Source organism: Haliaeetus albicilla, chromosome 4 (assembly GCF_947461875.1).
Source record: "Haliaeetus albicilla chromosome 4, bHalAlb1.1, whole genome shotgun sequence".
Taxonomy (NCBI): domain Eukaryota; kingdom Metazoa; phylum Chordata; class Aves; order Accipitriformes; family Accipitridae; genus Haliaeetus; species Haliaeetus albicilla.
Window position 1 is genome coordinate 27,046,515 of NC_091486.1, and position 17,025 is coordinate 27,063,539.

The window sequence follows — 17,025 nt, forward strand, 5'->3', positions numbered from 1 at the left end:
TGACAGTTTGGAACCTTTCATATTCATTTACTGTACATCCATGAATAAAACATGCTTCTCTGCTAGGATTTTTATCACTCTAAATGCATATCCAGTTTTTCACTATCTAATTTCCTTTTGTGCATTGTCCTTAACATGCAATCCATAGTTTGGAACTTATTTATGCTCTCTGCTGCACTGAATTTTGGCAACTGAAATGTAACGTCAGTGTTTTGAGGTGAGAGTGAAGGCAACTATTTGATGGTGAGTTCTGCTACTTATTTGACATATCGTGTTGTAACAACAGTACAGCAGGGTATCTGTGACATGATGTCATACTGAACTGCTGACATCTGTAGTTGTGTTCCATCATGTTTTTGCTATGACTGCTTTCCTGTTATTCACACCGTGGCAAAACTGAAGTGATTCTGTGCTTCTTTTGCATTGGATTTTTCTAATACCGTAAATGAGAAGACAGTCAAAGCCCACGAAGCTATAACAATATCCGTCACTTTTGAGAAGCAATGAATTAAGGAATAAAATTCCTTTGACAGTACACAAAAATTCCTGTCAATTTGATTTAAAAAAAGATTTTAATCAACATGAACAGCAGATACCTGTTTAGTGTTGGTAGGAGACAAAGTATTGTTTCTCTTCTCCGTAATGTTTTCTGAATTTGTAAGCCATTTATCTGATGCCATCTGAAAGAAAAATGTTTAAAACACACTTTTTTTCCTGATTAAGACCTTAATGATTCAACAAAGAATCATAATTTCCACTGTTACGTCGTTCAAATTCTGAGCTATGAGGCTTCTCTCACAGCATGTTACTATAAATCAAATACTTTCATATCTTGTCTCTAGAGGTTATATGAATATTAGGGCTCTGGAAAATACTAACAGGAGTCTCCTTTATTACTTCCTATACTCCCTTAAGTCTTATTACAAAGGAGAGAGCGGAATGTGTTCTCCCTTGAGGAAAGAGGAATGGTCACAAAGAGGACTTCTGCATTAAGAATATTGTGGCAATAGGCCCAAAGGGAAATTTGTAAAAGAATATGAAAATAATATTATTTTAGAAAATAAAAAGAAATACATAGGCAAGTAGAAAGATGGATAAAAAAATAAAATTCATTTGGAATAATATGTGGATTGGATAGAAGGCAAAGAGGTAACTAAAATAAAATTGAAAGAGAAATGACCAAGACTACACTGATAACACCCATCTTAAGGGAAGCATCAAGACTGAAAAGCAAGAAACTTTCCAGCAATACATAAAGCCTTTTAAGAAACAGGGTTCTAGTTTAAAAAAAAATAAAAATAAAAAAAAAAAATCTAACCAACCTGCTGCTTTTGTTCCTCTGGTTTGTCTTTAATATCAGCCTCATATGTTTCTTGACTATTTCTGTCTTCTTTTTGAACAGTAACCAAGTCTTCAGAAAACTCATCTTTCTGCCATGTGAAAAGAAAAGTAAACTTATACACAATAGAAGGTAGCAATTGTTAGCTACACGCTGTCTTATGCTCTGTACAACAGAGTAGGGGAAAAAAAGTGAAATCTTATTTAAAACTTGTCATCAGTACAGATGTAAATTGCTTATGGCAAAAATATGTAGTAAAACCTGATTCATTCATTCCTGGACAAGGAAAGACAACATTTTTCAAAGCTGAGGGGATCTCTTCTGAGGCAAGGAAATTATAGGACAGCAAAGACTGAAGATACCAAGTGGGTGGTCAAAAATCTGAGGAATATTAACCAATTTGTACCCAGCTTAAGTAAGGGAAAATAAAGGACTAAGAAAGTGACACTATTAGGAAAAAAAAGGATAAACAACAAATCCAGAAAAAAGTCAGGATTTCAGGAAAACAGTTCTAGGGAGGAAAGAAACATTTGTGAGTTCAACTTTGTCTAAAAGGTGGAAAGGGGAGAATGTGTTCTAAGCATAAAACATAACCAGACAGAATTTGCATTTGTTCTTATTTTCCTCCCTCCTTCAACTTGCCATCTGGACAGTCCATAACTACTCTGAATGCAGTTAACTGTACTTTCAATCAGCTACTTTACCATTCTTTTTGGCTAATATTTATTTCTAGCTTAAGCCTCAACACTGCAGGACTGGTTACAAAGTACTTACATAACAGAAATCTGGACAACCATACTGTATTTTATGAAGACGACATGAATCCTTTAAAATTTTCCTGGAAGAAATCTACAGATTTCAAAGAACATCACAGTGGCACAACGTAAGGAAAACCAAAAGTTTGACAGTTAGAGTTTTGTGTATTTCACGTCTTCAGTTGTCCAGCCAAAAGTTACAGTCTTAGATAAGTTCTTATAAGTGCTGCATTATTAATTTTCCATTCTAGCATTAAACAAGTGAAAAGTTCTGTGTGATCTGTTCAATCTATTTTTTTCTGAAGAAAAGAAATATTTAATTTTGAAAAATCCAGGAGTTGTTTTCTTCTGACATTCAACAGCAATGTAATATCAGGAAAGATTGCACAATACATTTCCCCTTAATTTGTTATGCTTTAAAAATGTCAGGGAGTGAAACCGAATTCATAGTCATTGCATTCCATACTCATGGCACCTATTTGTGTAGATAATTTTCTGAATGATTTATTCTTCATAAGATACAGTCGTCGACTATTGAGATATTGTGGGAATGTTTAGTAAGAATATTCATTTTAAAATCTCAGAATACTACATATTACAAAAAAAAACCCAAAACTACTTTCATCTGAAAAAAGTTGCAGAACTACTGTCTATTGCAGAAAATTCATCTTTTGTAAAATTTCTTTTGAATGACTTTTAAAAAAAAATTATCTAAATTAAAGGTTAAAGTAATCAGTAAATAGTTTATGAATGGTTCTGTGTGAAAAAAAGTGTTCTCCAAACAACTTTGTTAAAGAAAGATAATTTTACAATTAGCAAAATTAGTCAAAGTAAAATATTACAATTATTTTGAAATTCCACTTCCCCTGAAAAGATCCATATCATTTTGAGCTAGCAAAAAAATCAAAGGTTCAACCCCTGTTCTGACAGAACCTGGGGCTACTGTCCTGCACACAATAGCATTTATGTAACACATGGATGGGGAGGACAACTCTGAAAAACCTAACTGGCATTTATATTGAAGTTTCTTTATGGTCACAGTGCAATGCAAAGCCTAATGACTTTTGGAACTCATTTGTATTTTTAGCATCTCTTACTGCTTTTAAGTGTATTAATGAATAATTTGAGTGTTCATCAGTTTTTATAGTATAATTCCATCAAAGAAAAGTAGAAACAACATTCAACATTAACAAGGGCAGGATATTTAAGCATCTTAACTCTTCCAGCTTCACAGAATTAACACATCAGCTATTGCTGCATGTGGGAGATTTTTGATGTATTACTTGGAGAGTGGAGGGTGGAGTAGGCAGTCTTTATTACAGAAATCTAGCCCTCTCAGCTGTCTTCCATAATTCCTCCTCATTTGAAACATTATACTTAATTACACTTAAAGAAGCTTATAACAATATGAAACTAAAAATGTTGTTCTCTTTAATATTTACATTATAAGCCATGCTTTTCTAATTTAAATTACTTTGGTTCTAATATAATTTGGTTTTGGGGATGATTTTTCCAAAGGGACCCAAGCCAGGTTGTTTGGTATTTTATAGATCTAGCAGGTACCTATATTACAGTACACCTATATTACAGTACCAAGGGAAGAAGAAATTTGAAAAAAGTATTTGTCTAGATACTCAAAGAAATTGTGACATTTCCCCCTAAAGGTTACTTGAAAGTAGTAACAGTTCTGAAAGAAGTTGAGAAAAAGAAACCTAGGAGGAATGTTTAGTGCACAAACAAGTAGCACTTCATTGATTCATTACGATCATTACCTAGGTTAATGAAAAAGTGAATAATTAAGAAATGTTTCATACTACATAGATGATCCTCAGTTGAAAGTACTGTTTCAGACACTAAACCTGATAAATTGATGCAGATGCAATACATTCTCCAGATTAAAAAAAAAAAAAAAAAATACCTTAATCTCCTTAAGTTCTCTCAGAGATCTACACAACTCATCAATAGAATGAATGATTTCTTTGTACTTTAATACAGCTTTTTCAACATACTTCTTTCCTTCTTCAATACCTACAAAGGTAAAAACAACCACGAAAGTAAAACAGAATGCCTCAAACAGATGTATACAATCAATGTACTTTGTAACCCCAATATACTACAATAATTAAACATTTTTCTGTGTTTTGTTTTGCTGAAGGAGTTCTGTGATTCACAGCAATGTGCTTTCCTACCTCTTCCTAGCTTGAGATGGGCCCTCAAAGTCACTGCAGATCTTCTGCTAGGCGTCTCCTTAAACAAAGTTACTTCTATCTGGTTAGTGATACTGCTTTAAAGGATGCTGACCTTGTAAAATGTCTCCTAAACTAGTTGCCTTATTATACAGCTAGGAAGCACTTAGATCCCTGTTATAAGAAATACAAAACAAAGGCAGGATGAAGAAGCTTTTTCCCATGTAATGACTTAAACACAAAGCAGCTTCTTTCTCCCAGTGTTTCTAATAAGCTGGTGTCAAGAATCCATTCTGTCAGCTTCTTTCCTACAGATCAGAATGTTGGAAATATTGAGAAGGTTTTTTAAAAAAAAAAAAAAAAAAAGACAGAGAAGAAAAAAAAGTGATCCATGCTCTCTAAATAGTCTTTTCAACACTAAATTAGAGGAATTTAAAAGCACAGTTTGACTCTGTTGAATTTTTTTTCAAATTTACTACTTGAACTGATATGCTACACAATATCTATGCACATTTAGATGGTCACTTTATCTTTGGATAAAGTAACTTCAACAAGTATATAAACATTACAAGTGGGAGAAAAAAAAGCAAAACCTGAAGTTTGTTGACCTTCGTTCTTTTTGGTCAACAATGTTCCAAATCAATATAGTTGCAAATACAGTATTTACATAACAATCTGTATTTTTTGCTAATAAAATGCTTAAGTTGGCAATCTAATACCACTAGTTTTTCACAGTGTTAACATAGAAAATTCACTCAGCACTGAGGTATATCAATCTAATATACTTTGACTTCAAAAGCTTGCCTGTTACGAGATAGCATAAGCCATGAAGTCTTAATTCTAAGCTCATAAATATTACAAGGACATTCACAGTTTGATTTCAAGGTGAACTCAGGCTGTATATGGAAAACCAAGTAACTACCAGACTGTTGAGTACTTTCATTTTTTTTATTTTTTAAATATTTGTTCTGAAATCCTTCACCTCTTCCAGTCAATACTTTAAAACAATGTTTGTGTTTTAATCTTCAAGGGATTTTCTTCTTAAATGAACAAATCTAGGAATCTGCTTCCTCTGTCCTAAGTTATTGTACTTTTTCCCCACAGTACATTACCAGACAGCTCCTCACCATATAACTGTTCAGCGAGGTCTTTAATCTGCTGTATTTTTTCTTCTTGTTGAGGCACTGTAGGCTCAATAAACTTGTTGAATTGCTTGTAGAGAGTCTCTATTGCTTCTCTTGTTTTGCATTCTGCAGAATACTTGCCAACTCTAACGACTGTCGCACTCACATCTTCAAACCAAAATTGACACTAAGGGATAAAAACGCTGCATTATAATGAATTATTATTAGGAGTTCAAGATTTTGTAGAATAGACTGGTCTATTCTTAGACTTTTCAGAATCAGTGGCATACAGTATGTCTTACATTTTCTGATTTTAATTTAACCTGAAAAACATTTGTTCATTACCAATGCTGCTTCGAATATTAATAGCTGTTAAAATTTCTTTAAACACTAGATCCATGCTCATCTTACAAAAGCATGGTGAGGTTATTAGTTAATGGTTCTGCAAATGTTTCTGAGTTCTGAGGTTTTATTTCTGAGCTCTTTCCACCTTGTATATCAAGTAATTTCCAAACTTCATATCATGACCACAGTTATACCTCTGTAAAGGTAGCAAGGTTGTTTAGATTTAGTCTACTAGCAAACAGTGGTTTTGGTCTCAGCAACCATTAAAGTTGCTAGGAATCTTTCTACTGACAAGAACGGGCTTCAGAACATACCCTTAATAAACATTTTTGGTTAACAATACTCAGAGGAGGATAGAATCTGGTGTTCACTCAGTATCATCAGTTTTGCATCATTACAGCAAGCAGCTAATAATCACCTTTTTTAACTGCTATTAAAGTCAGTATTTGAGACTCTGCCTATTCACTGAAAGAAAACTGCTGAGTAGAAGGCAATACTTTACACTGAGTAAAAAAAAAAAGCAATCTTAAATTTTAGCTATAAGAAATAATTTTTTTCCCCTCAAAATAAGGGGGGAGTTGAAAACTGTAAATACACAACAAATCGTAACAAATTGCTTTGCTGATGGTTTATGAAATGCCACATTGATCAAATCACTGGACACTGGAAACATCTTTTAAACAAAACTTTAGTAGTGTGATCCACCATTAAGGGAATTTATTTGTCATGCATTTAGATCACTTTGGAGATATGAACAGTGTTATTTCTAAAAATAAACAACGATGACAGGAATGTGCTTGCCTCACAGCAGATGTACCAACACAATATGGCAAGAGGGAAAATACTGTTACAAGTATTTTTTTCTTTTTAAAAAAGGCAATGCATGAGGCAGTCCTCAGACACATTAAAATAAAGTTACAGAAGTTTCCAAAAAGACTTAGACTGCAGTTCAGAATAAAAATATACATATACTTAACAATTAAGTCTATTAAAAAAAATTATACACTGCTTTTAAGGAAGTGAATATTTTACATTTCAGTTTCCAGGATTACATACCACATAGACAGCTCTTCCTGACAACTAACAAATTAGGTATTGTGATAACATGGCTCTTGTAGTTTGACAGCTATCAAAGAGGGCCTTGTGGTGCTTTCTGTGTTGCCTCAGAATATACTTAGAGAAAATGAGCTCATAAGTATGATCAGAGATATGCTGAATCACTATGAATGTCATATGGAGGCGGAGACCCCCATTGTATGCAATAGTAGTGCAAGAATATGGTCTTGTTACATGTTTTTTTCCCCCCCTTTCTCCACAAAGTTATAAAGAAAAAATAGAAGAAAATACAGATTTTTACCAATCTACTACTTTGGGAAGCCACAGATTTTGCCTGAAGTAGTTATAAGCACTTTTATCTATCCCATTTCTGCATCATTATTACAGGCACAGTGGGGGATCTCAGGTTTACTAGTACCTCTTCCATCATCTGTTGCAGATGCTCCATGAGATACAGATTTTGCTTGTAATCCTCCACAACTCTGCTAAAGTCATTCAGCTGTTTTTGTAAGTCACTGATTGACCCCAAGAGGACTCTAACTTTAGCATTAGGTTCATTTGCTACAGAGCCAATGACTTTCTTCTCTAAATTATCCATCTTCTTGTTAAGAATCTGTTTAAAAGATGTAGCAATGTTAAATAACACAACAAAAATGTTTCTATCTTTAGAAATAAAAAGTAAAGAACATGGGAAAAACCACACAAACCTACCTCTTGTCCTGTGTTTTAAAAATTACAAGTTGCTTTGTCAAAAATCAAAGGAAACTGGTAGGCCTCTACAAGGCTGATTAAAATCAATGTAAATTAAATTTATTGAAGGTGGATTTGAGTTACATTTTTCAGCTTAAAAATAAACATCTGTAGTAATAAAACATGGGAACTTGAGCAAAATAACTTTCATTGAATCTGCAAAGGGAAAAATACTACTTTGGAGTCTTTGACTCAATACAAGTCAATTTAAGCATCACAGTTATTTATGTCCTAGAATATTAACATATTGCTTAAGAATTGATGTAAGCAACATCAGTGACAATCTAGCATAATCCCAAAGACCAAGGTGAACAAGTATTCATACTAGAACTTTATGATGTCTGGTATATGTAAGTTTTAGGATAAGATGATATACATATATACATTTATATATTTTATATCCTGGGAACAGTAGTTTTGATAGTTCATCGAGACTTCGTTATGTTAGCTGTTTTACAAGTGATGCAGAAAGACAGGTCCTTGATTTTTGTTTGAAAAAGAAGAGATTGGTTTAAAATAGGGAAGTGTTTCATGAACTGTCCACATATACACTTGTAAGAATTATACATTGGTAGGAGGAGTGTTGCCAGCAGGTCAAAGGACGTGATTATTCCCTTCTATGTAGCACTAGTGAGGCATCTGGAGTCCTGTGCCCACTTCAGGCTCCCCAGTACAAGAAACACCCAGGCATATTGGAGTAAGTCTGGCAAGGGGTCACAGAGATGACTGAGTGACTGAGCATGTGTTATACAAGGACAGAGAGAGCTGGGATTTTTTAGCCTGGAGAAGATAAGACTCAAGGTGGATCTTATCAATGTGTACACAAACATGATGGGAGGGAGCAAAGAAAACAGAGCCAGACTCATCTCAGTGGTGTCTGGTGAAAAGACAGGAGGCAATGGGCCCAAACTGAAATACAGGAAATTCTGTTTAAGCAGAAAAAAACCCCACTTTTTTTACTCTGAGGGTGGAACACAGCTTGACCACAGAGATTGTGGAGTCTCCATCCCTGGCAATATTCAAAACCTAACTGGACATGACACAGAGCTACCTTCTGTAGTTGACCCTGCTCTGAGGAAGGAATTTCAACTAGATGATCTCCAGAGGTTCCTTCCAACCTCAATGATTCTGTGATTTGACTTTGCATTGAAAGGAAAAAAAGGGTGGTGGTGGTGGTGTAAAAGGAACAGTCAAAAGAAATAGCAAAAATAGAATCATAGAAGCCACTGAAAATTTCAAGTAAAAAAGGTGTGAAGGAAGATACTGGCAGGGCAATCAAAACAAAAAGTGCTAGTTCTGACTGGCAACTAAAAAGGTCATCGGAGGCTTTAGAAGAAGAGTTTCTGGTGAATGCAAAGAATGAGTGAGACTAGGAGGGTTCTAACGTGCAAATGAGCATGATCAACTCCAGGCAATGGATGCAGAAAAAGGTTCTGAAGACCTACATGATGAAATGAGAAAGACAAGAAAGTAGCTGGTTGCAGGAGGGAATATATGTGGCTTTTATTGTTGATTTGTTGATTTTGATGGTGTATTTGTTTTATTTTGTTTTTTTAAGGAGAGGGAAGACTAGGTCACACACAATGTGAAGGAACAGAGGCAAGAAAAATAAAAGATTAAATAGAAAAATGATGGAGGATAAAAGGAGTGAACACAGAGAAGTCAGGAATTGAGATAAGATCATTTCACTGAAGGAAATGAAAGGAACAGAACAGTGAAAAATGTCTGTCAGTGACTGGGACAGGGAAGGATATAAAGCTGAATAACAGGGAAGCTCACAATACATTTTGCATCTCCTCTGATCTGCTTGGCACAGGTCGCAGCAATTCAACCAGTGAAGTCTTCACTAAGACTAAAATTTCTATTACCTGTATTTTCTCTGCATATGTATCAACTTGCTGAATCTGTATTTTAAGTACTTTCAGATTTCGAGCTTTTTCAGTTTTCTTCATATAGTTAAACTTCAAATTGTTGAATTTCTTTTTGAGATCCTTAAATGATTCTCTGAGCTGAAACAGAATAAGCATATTTGTTACTAAAAAACCAAACCAGCACACTTCAATTTAGGTTTTTTTCAAGAGCTGTTTAACAGACCACTATCGGAACACTGAAAATTTAATACAGAAGTGTATTAATACTATGCCATCTCATTAAACATCCTTATTTCCTCAGAATTTCTTTCCAGTAGTAGAAACTAATAGTCTTGCTAAGTCAACATTTTTGCATTCTGAATGCTGAGTATTGTTTCCAGAATGGCTGAGGTAAAAAAAGGATTGGGGCAAAGGGTGAGATCCTTGCTCAAACAATCTATGAAAAAATCCTATCCGAGAGCTTTCATTGATTTTAACTAGATGTCCTTCACATACTCTAGTCCATTTAGTAGAAATGGTAGACATATAAATGTATACCCATGCTTAGTTTCCAGAAAAACATAGTTTTACTGGGTGTGGGCAAGCAGATTTTTGTTTATTCATAGTACTTTTCTCCTACAATACAACATTTAGTTTATGTTAGGTCGGTTTTTTGTTGGGGTTCCCCCCCCCGGCCCCTTTTTCAGAAGGCCTGCTTCTGAAAGGAAGTTACACAGGGGCTTAATTTTATACACTGTGCTAGTCCAAACATCTTAGTACAATTATTCACAGCATACAAAGATGAATCCAGCTCTTTGCAGGATCAAGATGTAGACTACATGAGCACCTGCCTTTCAAATAACTATTCTATGAGTATAGTAGCAGAGAGATTCTGCCTAACAGATATCCAAAGAAAGCCTTGCCTAACTGCAGCTAGATCGTTTCGGTACCGTGTGAGAATATTATTACCAGTTAGCACTGACTTGGTGCAGCAAGCTCAACATTAGGGAAAATTATTCTTATAATAACATAAATTAAGGTGAACTAGTAGCCCTGATTATGAAGCATCCATGCCTTTCAAGACTTTTCAGGTGGACTTATATCAGCTGAGATAACTACTATTAAATTAGCTGTAAAACTTTTGTTACTTAGATAGAATGTAGCTACATTTTCTTTAATCTACGAAATATTTTAGAAATTCAGAATGATAGGAATGACACTGATGAAGCTCTAGGAAGCTACACTTTCATTTACACACATACAGATAAGATGCATTGCCAATTTACCAGAATGAGTTTAATACACATCAAAAAGAAGTCATATATAATCAACATAATTTTTTTAAAAGTGTTTATTTACCATGGGAACTAGTTATAATACAAGGTTGTTATATTCTTTATCTTTTTTTTTTCCAATGCCCATTACCTGTTTGCTTTAATGTCCTCTTACAAGCATGCCCTTAATAAACCATATGTCGTTCTTTGCATTAGCAATGTTATATAAATAAACATATCAAACATACCCAGCCAAATTATCTTTAAAGGACTATGAGTTTTAAGTATAAACTTTTTTTCAATTTTTTTTTCTGAAAGCTATGTAATTTTCAATTTTATTTACAACTGAAAAAAATCACTTTAGATATTAGAGTTACTTTTGAATGCCTTTAAGCAATAGATACAAGAAACAGACAAGTAAAAAACCTGCTTAAAATATGCTTCTGATACCTTATAAAAGGTACTATTTTTAATTACATTGCAATTCCATGATCACATTTTCAAATTATTTACAATTAATTCATAAAATTTTAAATGGAAGAATGTAACAATGACTGAATTTTTTTTTTTTTGAGAATTTCACATTCTTTGGGTTGACAATCTTTTGCTTTTAGGAGAATGTAGAATAAATTATGTAAAATTATATTTATCTAAAGGAACTAACATAGAAGAAATGCAGCAGTTCTAATGCTTTAGTGTCGGTTCCTCCAGACACACAAAGGAAAAGAACTTAGCTTACTTTATTAGTGTTAAGAAGTTCAGGTCGCATACGCAATTTCACATTTGGTTAACATATTTAAGGCTTTTTTTATATTAAAAAGTCCTACATACTTCCCTCTGCCCCCCTCCCCCTCCTCGTCAAAGAATCTAGGGAATAATGAATGCTCATTTTGCAGCTACTGTTATTGGAGCAGCTAGCAATCAATCATTATTATTATTATTATTACATACTAATATTAATCCATCAAGGGATATATATTTCATTTTCATTTCATCTAGTGGGATGTTGCCACATTATTTCAGCAGTGAATAGACACATGGTGTTCACTCAGTGTCATGGAAAGAAAGGGAATTCTATCACTGGCACTGTGATCTCCAATTAGTTTAAGCTTTTTATCCCACCTAAGTACACAGAATCATAAAATCTATCTAAAAGCCCTCTGTTAATAAAACGACCTCTGCAGAACAATATTTTGTATTCAGAACACAAAAGCCTTATTTGCTGGTTTAATTTTGAGGAAAAGAAGAAATGAGCAAGAGTTTATTTTAGTTTATTTCACTGGCTTATGCACATACATACGCTAGTGATCATTTATAAGGCCAGAGGCTCTCCTCATAGCAGTATGTGAAATTAGATCGCCTTGTTTCAGATATGATGGCTCATGTGTCAAAGGTCTGCAGCTGCTGTCACTCTTCTCTTTTAGCCTCAGTGGAAAAACCAGATTCAGCTCAGACTTGTACATCACCCTCTCAGAGTGCATGTACACAATTTCTGTTATCATCAGCAGTTCTACAAAGGACAATATATGGCTGCCAATTTTTAGAAATCTAAACATATCTCAGTTTTCCACTATTTTCTGCAAAATTAAATAGAAATACTAAAGGAACTAGACACCCTAATACACTTCAGTGACTTCAGCCCACAAGTTTAATGGAACTTTGTAACTTGTCCATTGTGTCATAGTCATTAATCAGGCAGCTGTTCCTAACTATAGTTGGCCTGTCATGGGTGGAGAATGGTAGTGGAGGAGAGGGGTTTAGGTGCCAATTGCTGTGATTTATCACACAACTTCAAAATAAATGGAAAAAAGCAAGTTATAAAGCTGCTTTAAACATGTTTTTGTTAACAGTACAGTTCCAGTAAAATGCTTTGATTCCTGTGTGAGCCACTCTAGGATGTACTTCAGTGTTGTTAGCCACTTAGCTTTCCCTTTTTATTCATACATAAAACTTTTAGTAGCACTAATAATCAAAACAGGCCATGAAAGCAGGTTGATGAAAATAGATTTTTCAAAGTTGCAAAGATTAAAGAACAGCCAGCCAGTAAAGTGGGAAGAAAGAAAAGGTGCTGTTTCAAGTCATTAATGATTACTTTAATTCTGGGACCGCAATCAAAACAAATTACAAGGTGACAAATGTGCTAAGTAATATCAGTTCCTACTGACTTGTGAACAGAGATGGATCATTGCCTTCTATATTTAAAATCCACACTTTCAGTCATACCTTTCTATAAGTGTATAAATAATGACATGATGAAGAAGAAAGAAGCGAGATGACTGGGGAGACCTGAGAACCCACTTCAGGTTCTGTTACCCTTCTGTTGCAAGTTTTATGCACACATGCATAAATGTTATTTCTAAAGCAACCACCTAAAGGGAAGACTTTTTCATTGCAAAAGTTATCTTCTGTAAATAACTGTGTCACTTATAATCCCATGAACAGATTCAGTGTGGTATTAAACTACAGTTACCTAAGGCTTGATTCAGCTCTATCGCAGATGATTGCGGTGTAATGCAGTGGAGTTGCAGCTTTGGAGGCTGCTACCCAAGATGTGGAGGGCATAAATCTGGTTTTTGGCCTTTGCAAATTCTCTTTAAACTAGAGAAGGCAGACAAAAGGCATGCATTTTACTCTTCTGTCCTCCAAGACTGTTTCAAAACTCATGCTATGTATCCTTGGCTCTAAATTTAAGTATTTGTTTCCTTGCTTCTTAAAGAAGCACTAATACGCTACAAACACAGGGAGCTAGCCAAGTCCAAGTACGCTATTTTTAAATACCAGTGAGTCCTAATCACCAAAGCCCTTGCTCACATGCTTTATTTACCCACTTAAATTCACCACATTAAATGTAAATTAATTTAAGTATTTACAGCAGAATTCCAAATATTTTCAGTCAACTTTAAAGTTTGCTCTGTACACTGGTAAATCACAACTAAATTATATGGTTGGCTGTTTACTATGTGACAGCTATGAACAGCTGCTGCTTGCTGTTAGCACATGAAATATTTATTTGATAGACATAGTAGATGGTAAAGAAATTGTTATTTCAGACAGGTCTGCTAGATACTAGCAATACTCAGACTAATTTCTGATGTTAAAATTAACAGAATTTAAAATACTGAAGTGAATATCCATAAATGACATTCTTGAAGTAACTCAGTGTCTGGTTTCTTGATCCCAAAACAGAATTAGTTATAAATATTTCATGAAAAAGAATAAAAATGGCAGTGGATTAATGCATATAGAGGTACATTAGACAAGTATTTGTTTAGGAAATAACTTCTATGCTAACCTCTAATAGAAAAGGAATCTAAAGAAAAAGGTATCCACATGCCAAATTAGTATATTTCAGTTAGTTTACATTCAAGAGTCAATTAGGTTTGGGGATGACAGGTTTTAACCTAACCAGCCAACACGGCTTTCCCAACTTAAAAAAAAAAAAAAAAAAAAAAAAAAAAAATCAATAATTAACACTGTAATTGTAAATATGCTATGTAATTATTTTGCAGAGGGTGTCCATTGACTCTGAGAAGCTAAAAATGTTACATTTTGCAACATTTTGCAATATAGGGTATGTGGTGAGTAATAGGTGTCACTGATACACTTTTCATTTAAATTTGAGACAGAAGATTGCTTTTTTCCTCTACTTCCTGCTCTCACTGGGAGTCTAACAAGTAATAAAAATAGAAAAGTACTTCTTCTTAGAAAGGAGTCACGTTCTCCTGCCCTCATCGTATAATCCCAGAATCAAAGGACAGAAACAAGAGATTCATTTAATATAACAGTGTGTCTTTCAATATGACCAGGCTTACATACAGCTGCTCAGTGAACATTTCCTTTTCTTCAGAAAATCTGAGGGGTTTTCAGTAAAAACCTAAAATATTTTAGTTCAGACCTCAAATATTCTGATTCTGCCATGCCACTGCAAAGCATAATGGGACTTCTTGTTTAGACACTTTGTGCTTTCATTCTGTTCTACAGCAGGGTTCCCTCTGCCAGAGTGCTTCTCCTGTATCACCTGCTGTTCCTATTGCCTCCTACCATTGGCCCGGAAGTTACATCACAGGAGACTGACACACAGAAGATCAGAGAGTGAAACACACTCAGCTTGTAGCTGACAAGGGACTAGAACTGTAACTGAGATTCAGAAAAACCCTTTTTTTTGATGCACATGTTCTTCTAATTTCAAAATACCTTTCTGTGAAAATGGATACTTCTCACAAACACACAAAAATATTTTGTAAAAGAAAAGCAAATCCAAGCAATAATTTTCTCATTAAAAATAGTTGGGACAGAAATCTCAATCACCTCTACTTTGGTGATTTTGAGAAAATAAAGTTTTTCTTTATTCGGGTGTGGATTTACTTAGCGAAAGATAAAATAAGAAAACATAACTTGCAGTGTCCTTTTCTTCCGCTACCTATGCTTCACACTATGGGAACATTAGTGTGAAATCCTTCCAGGTAAGAATCCACTTTCTGTACTTCATGGACGCACTGAAGTGCAATCTACAAAACATCAAGTGTAGAGACCATCACCCTCTTATTTTAATGGATAACTCTGAGAAAATTAATTCTATGGAATGTTTTTCCTATGTTAGTTTTTGCTGAGACATCTATCTAATTCAACCTGTTAAGTTGTGAGTGGATTTGTATTTGGCCTACTAAGATGCTAAATTAATAATCCTATTAACTAAGTAATATTTCATAACCTTAGTTCCATAATACTAAATTCTAATATCTTGTGCCAAATAACATTTCCTTTCCTTCTAGCAGGTTTTTAAGTATCATATCTTGGGTTTCTGAAAAAAATGTTAAGTACTAACTTATTCTGAACGTTTCATTAAATGACTGAAAGTTTTCTAATAGCCTTACAGCTGCAATATATGTAAATTTTACTTTTGTTTGAAACTTCATAAGAAAGAAATCTGGAGACTCATGTATTTCAGATGAAGCTGACAGAGCTGAAAACCAAAGAAAATATAGCTGCTCTATTTCCAGTCTTCTTGGTACCGTGAAAGTACTTTTATTGCCAGCCCAACAACTTGATATAATCCTGAACTGCAGAGGTAGGGACCATAGATTATTATTGCTGCTGCATGGATCCAAAGTTGCTGTTAAGATGAAAATCAACTTTTTCTGTATATATATGAAGCATCTAGGGGAATGGTGAACAGTAACATACATTACAGAACACAATAGCCTTTTAAACAGTCATTTGATGTGTTGGGATTTATCTCATTTACCTCATTTATCTCCTCTTGAGTGGTGTAGTGTTGGAAATGCTGTGACAGTTCTTCCTCATACTTATTGGCTTTGGAGCTCCAGTTAATGCTATCACACTCAAATCTAGCAAGTTCTTGCTTCAGATTCTTTACAGAAAAATTCAAGTAATTCTAAACAGGGAATAGACAAAGAAACTTATGAAACTCAGGAAATGTATTGATTTAACCCATCTAAAATGAAAATCATTTTGAGGCAGAACATGCATAATCAGTCATAATGGGCTAGACTAAACTATTAAACCTCCACTGTAACAAGAACAAATATATAGCAGTTTCAATCACTAGTAGTCTGAGGAGTAGTTTGGGGTCAAAGTCACAACTCGCACATGGTGTCTTCTCTGAGCAAAGAAGAATTGGCCTACTCTAGTCCTTTACCTCCTGGAGATTAGCTTCTTTCTGCTGTCAGTTGATCTATGGAGCCTGAAGAGCAGACTGGCAATGTGGATAATCTAGGCAGGTCATAAGTGAATGTCTTGCTTTCTCCCTAGTAAATGAATACAGGGCCATGACAATTCTGCCCTAAGTAAGTCCTTTCTAAAATTATATCCATTTTGCCATGCAAATCACTCTTGGATCCACTAATAAGGTAATACTGTTATTATATTTCCTTTTTGTTCTTTTGTCATCCTTTATTTATATGAGAATAAATATGCAAATCAACCTTTGCAAAGTAGCAGGACTCTAATACTAACAGGGCCTTGAACTGCACAAAGAATACTAGAGAACAGAAAGTTATGCTTTTTTTTTTTCCCAAGCGATGATATTTTAAGATTAATTTCTTCCCTATTTCAGATCTATTTCAATGTTTTCCAGAGTAAAAATCTATTCACAAAGCATTAAAAAATTAAAATAAGATTTTAAAGAAATTAATTTTTCTTTTCTCTTGACAAAAGCAATTTGTAATGTGAGTAACTACTGAAGAATAAATTTCATCATTTCTGAATGTTTCCTTTAATTTAATGGTTGCATATCTGCAAACTCTAAAAGTAGAAATCTAAAAATTATCAGCTGTTTCACATTTTATGTTTTGCTTTCTTTTAAAAGGATCTTAAAGCTCTGTAT

General features: G+C 34.2%; 1 protein-coding gene across 5 annotated transcripts in view; it reads right to left on the reverse strand.

Moving 5' to 3' along the window:
* Positions 1–17,025, reverse strand: part of CCDC141 (coiled-coil domain containing 141) — a 116,098-nt gene that overhangs the window by 17,393 nt on the left and 81,680 nt on the right. For 4 of the 5 annotated variants that reach the window (XR_011324353.1, XM_069781566.1, XM_069781564.1 and 1 more), the window contains 7 exons: positions 15,925–16,074; positions 9,424–9,564; positions 7,224–7,418; positions 5,408–5,591; positions 4,013–4,122; positions 1,323–1,430; positions 597–680 (listed from right to left, as the gene is read on the reverse strand). Coding sequence is in view for 4 of the 5 variants with exons in the window: in XM_069781566.1 (XP_069637667.1) it covers positions 597–680; positions 1,323–1,430; positions 4,013–4,122; positions 5,408–5,591; positions 7,224–7,418; positions 9,424–9,564; positions 15,925–16,074 (972 nt within the window). In the remaining variant the exon portion in view is untranslated. The remainder of the gene's footprint in view (positions 1–596; positions 681–1,322; positions 1,431–4,012; positions 4,123–5,407; positions 5,592–7,223; positions 7,419–9,423; positions 9,565–15,924; positions 16,075–17,025) is intronic. The other variant, XM_069781565.1, reaches the window with a different exon arrangement.